This window comes from Oncorhynchus kisutch, linkage group LG17 (genome assembly GCF_002021735.2).
Source record: "Oncorhynchus kisutch isolate 150728-3 linkage group LG17, Okis_V2, whole genome shotgun sequence".
NCBI classification, from domain to species: domain Eukaryota; kingdom Metazoa; phylum Chordata; class Actinopteri; order Salmoniformes; family Salmonidae; genus Oncorhynchus; species Oncorhynchus kisutch.
The window spans coordinates 54,310,287-54,318,839 of NC_034190.2; the positions used below are offsets into that span (position 1 = coordinate 54,310,287).

The window sequence follows — 8,553 nt, forward strand, 5'->3', positions numbered from 1 at the left end:
TGAGGAATTTGGGGGTTAAGTGGATTAAAATCTTCCTAGAAGTCAGAAGGTGCACAAAGGGACATGCCAAAATGCTGAATTTTGACAATTTAGCAAGTCTTTATTAATAGTAAAATAATCAATACTGGTGCACAGTTTCTACTTAAAATATCAAAGGCACTCGTTTTGTGGAACGACCCAACACTTGTGACCTTGCATCACAAAGACTCTACAAAATAGAGTCTATACAATCACTATTTCAACCAATGGATTTTGAGAAGGAAACAAAGAGGACGCAAGGAATCAAGGAAATGCATTTGAGATTCTCCCCCAGACCTCACCTTTGGTCTCCTGTACACACCTATCCAGTAATTTCACACCAATACAGGAAATTCCACTCCTTACTGTTATGACCACTCCTTAATCTACGAGGAAGGGTTCACAATTTCATTGAAGCAGTTTACAACACATTGTTAGTAATAATCGTTGTGTATTTGGAAAATCCTTACAGGTTACTGGTGTGTACCCAGATAAGATCCTAACAGCAAGTGGGGAATGGTAGTCCAGTAATCATTAGTTCCTACCACGGCCAACAACCCATGTCTACTGTACTTAATTTTGTTCAAAGACTATCATAAACAAAGCTACAGTGTCACGCCCTGGCCTTGGTTATCTTTGTTTTCTTTATTATTTTTGGTTTAGGCCAGGGTGTGACATGGGTGATTTATTGTGTTCGTCTTGTCTAGGGGATTATTAGATGAATGGGGTTGTGTTCAGTTTAGTTGTTTATGTAAGTCTATGGTTGCCTAGAGTGGTTCTCAATCAGAGGCAGGTGTTTATCGTTGTCTCTGATTGGGAACCATATTTAGGCAGCCATATTCTGGTTGGTCCTCCGATCCTTCTCGCCTCTCTTCTTCAGACGAAGAGGAGGAAAACCGTGACATACAGAATATTTTTCAGAACTAAAACCTTGACCATGCCTGTTTTTGTTTTTCATTTATTGTCATTTTGTATACAAAATATATATCAAAATAGTACAATCAACTATACATGTATATACACTTACAATTTCATGTTTTGGCATACCATTTTTTCAAAACAGTAATAAGACAGCTAAACTTGCAAATTTTTATTAACTGAACATTTTGAGTTGGGATTGCACTGTGGCCATCAGATCTGATAATGTAGATATTAATAAATTTCACCCAGATGGTCTGTGTCTGAATATTACAACACATTTCATCCACATATATTTCTACAGCAAAATAACGTTATAAAGAAAAAAAAAAGGAAAATCAGTTAATCAAAGTGCAAGAATTGGAATTCATGTATGAATTTCTAACTTCCTTGTCAGAATAATGACGCTGAGCATGCCAATATCAATTGCTAAAACAACTGGATAGAGTGTGCAGAGTTTCTCACAGTTGTGTTCTCTATCCAGTCTATATCCGGGGGGGGGGGGGGCTGTGGCTGGATACCCTTTAGTGGAGCTGAAGGAGAATGTGGCAGCGGTGGAATCTGGCATACTACATACATGTATTTTACTGAAAGGCTCCCTTTGTGGAATGGTTTATGCTGGTGGGGTAGATGGGGTAGCTGTGGTGGTGATTGAGCCTTGTATTGAGCCCACAGGGCGAGGCATGCAGTACATGTTGCCTGTGGTGACGATGCACTGCAGGGGCCACAGCACGATGACCACTAGCAGCACCATCAGCACCATGAAGAGCAGCAGCCGCCTACAGCTAGTCAGACGCCTCATAAAGGCCGTGTTGTGGGGGCGTGTCTGAGCCGGGACCTCGCCTGCTTTGCTGGCCCCTATGTCGATGCAGATGCAGAAGGTCGAGGTGGAGCTAGAGGCCTCGGGGCTGGCTTCCAAGGCTCGTTTGTAGCACAGCTTCTCTCCGTCTAGCCACACAGGCTCCTCGTGCTGCTGGTGGCTGGGCAGCTTACACAGTACCTCGCTGCTGGTGGCCAGGGCCGGTGGACCCTCCTTGGTCAGGAGGGTGGGATGGCGGCAGAAGGGACACAGGATCTTGCTGCTGCCTCCTCCTTCCTGCTCTCCCAGTGAAATGGCCATGAGGCGTGACAGACACTCGAGGCAGAAGGTGTGGGCACAGTCCAGCAGCTTGGGCGTCTTGAAGACGTTGTCGTAGGTGTTGAAGCAGATGGAGCACTCGGGTTGGCTGCCAACAGCCCCCATTATATCCAGATCCACTTTCTCTTCCTGGGTGTGCCACACCTGAGGGATCTGCGCCATTTTGAAGGGATGTTCTATATCCTTTTCCCACTTCCTTTAGTCGTTGTCCCCCTTTCTCTTCTTTGTACTTGGTGTGGATTATCTGAGAATGAATGGAAATGCAGATTATCTCTTAATAACGTGCTCAGATGGTGAGTAAAATCTATTTTTAAAATCATGCAGTGTGGACATAATCCCAAACTGTTGACAGGATTTTTGTGTCAAGTGCATATTATAAAATACAGTAGGTTTAAGGTTTATGACCCCATGCAGGCGGAGTTGCAATACCATAATGTTATTCTCTTCAGAATACGATTACATTCTGAACTATTCTAAAGGTTACACAGTAGTCACAAATAATTCAGCATTTGGTGGAATATAGATATGTCTATAATTTAAATGTATTTTTTTGCTTTTAATATCAGACCATGCCATCTACAATTCATTTCTTGCTTACTCTCTACTTTATACAGTATGGGGCTGATTGACATCCATTCACTAAACCCACTAAAGTCCCTGAGCAACCTCTTGCATTCCCTGGGCCACGTTCATCAGGGAAACGTCATTAATGGCATTAATAGAACTGACATGATTCCTCATTCTACATGTCAGAGGCTTCTTTGTTCCACATAATATATTTCTATCATTTCTATCACTTTTGTTTAACCAGGAACGACCCTTGAATTAAGATACCTCTTTTACAAGGGGTGACCTGGAAACCTATATCAGAATTTTTTTTCTTCTTCAGGGTAGCCCAATGGAGACCAGGGTCTGATTCCCAAACCGTGCCCTGAGTACAACATTTTTCTCACAACAGGAAGAACAATTTACGTTATAATTAAAACAAGAAGAATAAAAAATAACCACAACCTCAACACCACAATTTCAACAATTAAAGCACTACAATCTATTGAAACAACTGCAATCCTCAATGAATTAATTCAATACCAGAGTCTTAATCTGCCCTAGCGGCACCAGGGAATCCATTTTGTAGGTTATTCCAACAATGGGGGGGGCACTAAAACTAAAGGAGGATTTTAAATTGGTTGAGACCAGAGGGACCTCAAGAGTTAACCAATCCTGCGAGAAGGGTTTGGTCGCTCATTCTTTAATACGTTGGCAGCAAATTGAGGTAAGTTGGAACTTGTGTAGTAGGGCTTTGTAAAGGAAAAATTGAGTAATCAATTGATCTACGGGACTTTAATGAAGACCAGCCAAACTTTTGATACAGGATGCAGTGGTGAGTATTAAACCTGTCCCCAGGGATAAAACGAACGGCGCTGTGGTAGACGGCATCCAAAGGTTTAAGACTAGTGGCTGCTGCAATCTGGTAAATGGTGTCACCATAATTAAGAACTGGCAGGAAAGTTGACTGTACAATCTGCTTCCTATTATTTAGGGAGAGGTAAGGTCTATTTCCAAAAAAAGAAGGCCACTTTAAATCATAGCTTTTTAACTAGCTCATCAAATCAAATCAAATGTATTTATATAGCCCTTCGTACATCAGCTGATATCTCAAAGTGCTGTACAGAAACCCAGCCTAAAACCCCAAACAGCAAGCAATGCAGGTGTAGAAGCACGTCATCCATATGTTTTTTTTTAAAACATTGTCTTTGTCAATCCAAATTCCCAGATACTTGTAGGTGGGAACCTATCAATGGGAGAACCATCCAATGAATAAATATGTAGTCCATCTGAAACATTCTTGCGAGAACTAGAGAACAACATGCATTTAGTCTTGCCCGCATTAAGTACAAGTTTTAAACCAACCAGGGCTCTCTGTAAGGTAAGATAGTCAGATTGCAGCTCTAACAGCCTGATCAACACTTGGAGCAATGGCCAAAACCTTGTCATCTGCATACAGATTCATATTACAAATTTTAACAGATAGACCGAATATTATTTTCATTAATAGTAAAGAGGCCCCTGCGGTACAGTTTTTGTAATATCCAGGAAACTAGAGTTAAAACCATCAGAGATCACACATTGAGTCCTGTCTGACAGATCATTTTCAAACCACTCGCAAGACGCCTGATCCAGGCCTATTTCAGTCAGCCTTTAAATGAGAATGTGATGGTCAATGGTGGCGAAGGCCTTGGGAAAGTCTATAAATAAGGCGGCACAATGATTTTTATGATCCAAACAGTTTAACACATCATCTATAACAAGCGCATCTGAGCGTTCCACAAACATTGTGCGCCGGCTGAACGAGGCCCCAGCTGTTGAAAGCATCTTTCTAGTGACGGGGGAATGGTTATGTGGGACTCTCATCAGGCAGTACTAGGGACGGACACAGAGTGCTTTGTTACTCCCTGTTCTCACAGACGTCAGCATGAGCACCCATGACAGAGACCTCCCTCTGGCCAGAACCTCTAAGTCACCCAGCCAGCTGTCAGTCTTGGGGGGAGTGGGAGGGGGGGGGGGGTTGTTATCATAGATACATGGGTATTGGGATAAGTGTTAAAAAAAACATGATTGGATTACTGTTGTATAGAAGCAGTCAGAATAGCTGTAACTATGTATGCCTGACAAATGGCAAACTGTCTGGTATTGATTCGAGTGTGATTGACACTTGTGTTCCTTTAGGATAGGTAGGTACAGGACAGGTGAGAGCTGTGATGAGGGGGCGGCGTGGGGGGTGGTTGAGTTGCAGGTGTTCCCCTCGCCGTGCCCTGCGGGGGCAGCCCTACCCCTGTCTCTCTCTGTCCGGCCCCAGCTCTGCCAGCCGGCTGACACAATGTGCCTGCTTGTTCTCCTTCTCCTCTCATCGCTCCATCAACCCTTGGCATTCCAGCAGGGCCAGCCTCTGCCCAGGCCTCCTCTCTCTCGCTCTCTTTCTCACCACCATGTCACAGACCATAACAATCTAAGGCCCTCAAATAGAGGTCTCGGTGGACCACCCCAACCTCCTCCGCAAACTACAATGTAGCAACTGCTCTGACATTGGGAAATATGGACAACAATCACTAAGTGGACCTAGTGAGAATATCTCCAGCTTGTTTATGGATTTCATTCCAACCTTCACTTTAATGGAGCTGATAAAAATGTATTTCTTGTCAATTAAACTTGTTTAAACCACTTTTAACTGAGTCCTACCACGATCCCCAATCCACTGTTTGCAATTCAGGTATAAGTTACCAACGAAGCACAGAGCTAGGATCAGCTTACCCTCCCTAACTCTTAACTGGAACAATCAGGTTTATTTAACAGTCAACAAACCACAACACTGACTATAGATCAGGTGCTTAGGGGCACATTTTAGTGTGCGGGACAAATGACAGTTAGTCATTAACCTAATTTCTGTCAGGCAAGTCGGAACCTTATTGTCTACTATAGGAGCATGAGGCAAAAGAGCCTTTGTTTTGCCTTGAACACTTGTGCTCCCTACTCTCCCTGTCACTATCTATACGACCCGCTTTGACTATCAGCTACACATTTTTGCACTGTCGCCAGCTTAGCCGACTGACCTGGTTTTGTCACTGCCTCCAAATCTATACATGCTGCTTGAGTTGAGATATTTTGAAATGAGTGTGTTTCAGAGTGGAATCTTAGCTTGTTTAAAGTTTTGGTAACATTGTATAATAACATGAATACCCCATTTATACAGTGCCATCAGAACGTATTCACACCCCTTGACTTTTTACACATTTTGTTGTGTTACAAATTGGGATTCAAATGGATTTGTCTTTTTTTACATAAAATACTCTAATGTTATTTTTAAAGATGAATGAAAAATAAAACATATCTTGATGAGATAAGTATTCAACCCCTTGAGTCAATACATGTTAGAATCCCCTTTTGGTAGCGATTTAGCTGTGAGTCTTTCTGGGTAATGTTAAGTCTCTAAGAGCTCTGCACACCTGGATTGTACAATATCTGCCCATTTATTATTTTCTAAATTATTTAAGCACAAATTGGTTGTTGATCATTGACAGACAGCCATTTTCAAGTCTTGCCATGGATTTTCAAGACGATTTAAGTCAAGACTGTAACTCTGCCACTTGGGAACATTCAATGTCATCTTGGTAAGCAACTCCAGTGTATATTTGTTCTTGAATTTTAGGTTATTGTCTTGCTGAAAGGTGAATTCATCTGCTAGTGTCTGTTGGAAAGCAGACTGAATCAGGTTTTCCTCTAGGATCATGCCTGTGCTTAGCTCTATTCCAATTATTTTTATCCTAAAAAACACTCCCTAGTCCTTGCCGGTGACGAGCATATCCATAACATGAGATAGCCACAAAAGTGGTACTCAGTGTTGTGTTGGATTTGCCACAAGCATAATGCTTTGTATTCAGGGCAAAAAGTTACATTTCTTAGCCAGTTTATTTTGCTGTAATACTTTAGGTCCTTACTGCAAACAGGATGCATCTTGTGGAATATTCTTATTCTGTACAGACGTCCTTCTCTTCACTCTGTCATTTAGGTTAGTATTGTGGAGCAACTACAATGTTGTTGTTCCATCCTCAGTTTTCTCCTATCACAGCCATTACACTCTGTAACTGTTTTAAAATTGGCCTCATGGTGAAATCCTTGAGCGGTTTCCTTTCTCTCTGGCAACTGAGTTAGGAAGGACGCTGTATCTTTGTTACTGGGTGTACTGATACACAATCCAAAGTGTAATTAGTAACTTCACCATGCTCAAAAGGATATTCAATGTCTGTTTTAATCTTTACCCATGTACCAATAGGTGCCCTTCTTTGCGAGGCATTGGAAAATCTCCCTGGTCTTTTTGGTTGAATATGTGCTTGAAAATCAATATTCGACTGAGGGACCTTACAATTATCTGTATGTGTGGGGTACAGAGATGAGGTAATCATTCAAAAATAATGTTAAACACTATTATTGCACACAGAGTGAGTCGATGCAACTTATTATGTGTCTTGTTAAACCAATTTTACTCCTGAACTTATTTAGTCTTGCCATAACAAAGGGGTTGAATACTTATTGACTCAAGACATTTAGTCTTTTAATGTTTTATTCATTTCTAAAAACAGAATTCCACGTTGGCATTTTGAGATATTGTGTGTAGATCAGTGGCACCAATTCTCAAGTTAGTACATTTTAAATTCAGGCTGTAACACAACAAAATGTGGAAAAAGTCAAGGGGTGTGAATACTTTCTGAAGGCATTGTATATTAATGTTTTACAAATAATTAAATACTTATTTATTAACAGTATATAAATAGTTTATCAGTGCTTATATATGATAGCTATTTTAAAGTGTTACCAGGTCTCTCTTTTTTAAATGGTAAGGTAAGAACATTATGTTACGATGATACGATGAAACAAAGCCAGTAGAGTTATGTTGACTTTTTAGGGCAGCAGACGGTGTTTTCAACTGACTAGCGTGGCCGTTGTGTTCTTCTTCAGCCGGGTTTATTGTGAGGTCATCTGTTGAAGCCTATAGAGTAGACAGTTAAACTGCCTCTCTTCCATTGCTGCTCTACCTGTTCTCCAATTGTAAAGTACACGTAACTTGATCCTCAGAAACGTGAGGTGTGCAACAGCATACTGCTCTGCTTAATACTTGCACCGTCTAATATGAAGTTAATTGACCCACGTGAAAAAAAAACACATCCTACAACTCTTATCGCGTCTTTATCCTGTTTTTATCCTGTATTTGCCAGTTGTGACAATCTCACATGTTTATTTCATGGTACCACTTCCCAGTATTGCTGTTAAAATATCATCCATAGCATTGTTTGTACTATACTCAACAACAGTTATACAATTCCTGGAAAGGTTTGTTCTTACCGGTTTAATGATGATTTTGCCAGATTAACCCCTCTTTCTCTTTGTAGTGTATTACAGTGTATTTGGTCCAGCCTTCTGTAGACTAAAACACATCTTCATGCCCAGCTGGATGACTGGGAGGGGGGGGGGGGTACCACGGAGGAGGTGTGAGCTATGGGGATCACTATACAGGGCTCCCTGGTCCTTGGGTGCTACGCTAGATAGGCTAAACGGGTGGAAGTCAAGCTGCTGCAGGTGTGCTCACAAAGCCTTCAAAGTAACATAAGGGTTTGCGTTAGTATTAGCCTGGAGGTCCTTCTCTCACTGTGTCCGTTGGTCGACTCACTTTCCCTGCTCTGCCGACTCCCTTTTCAACTCAATGTAATGACATTGATATGCAGGGAACAATAAGGTGGACTTGAGGGAGTGTCAGAGGAGGAGGGGGAGGCAGGTAGGGGGAGGGGATAGGGATAGGCTGAGGAGCCTCCATCAGGAGTGAAACTAACATTATTGGCGCACTACCTTGCCTTCCCTTTCGTTACTCTCTCTCTGTCTCTGTCTCTCTCTCTGTCTCTCTCTCTGTCTCTCTCTCACTCACTCCCAAT

At 41.9% G+C, this 8,553-nt stretch overlaps 1 protein-coding gene across 1 annotated transcript; it reads right to left on the reverse strand.

The window, feature by feature from the left end:
- Nucleotides 1-75: 75 nt before the first annotated feature.
- LOC109907912 (RING finger protein 223) lies at nt 76-8,329 on the reverse strand. The gene is made up of 2 exons (XM_020506208.2): nt 7,970-8,329; nt 76-2,318 (listed from the first exon to the last, which is right to left on the reverse strand). The coding sequence occupies exon 2, from the start codon at nt 2,234-2,236 to the stop codon at nt 1,550-1,552; it is 687 nt and encodes a 228-aa protein (XP_020361797.1). The 5' UTR covers nt 2,237-2,318; nt 7,970-8,329; the 3' UTR covers nt 76-1,549.
- Between the last annotated feature and the right edge of the window lie 224 nt (nt 8,330-8,553).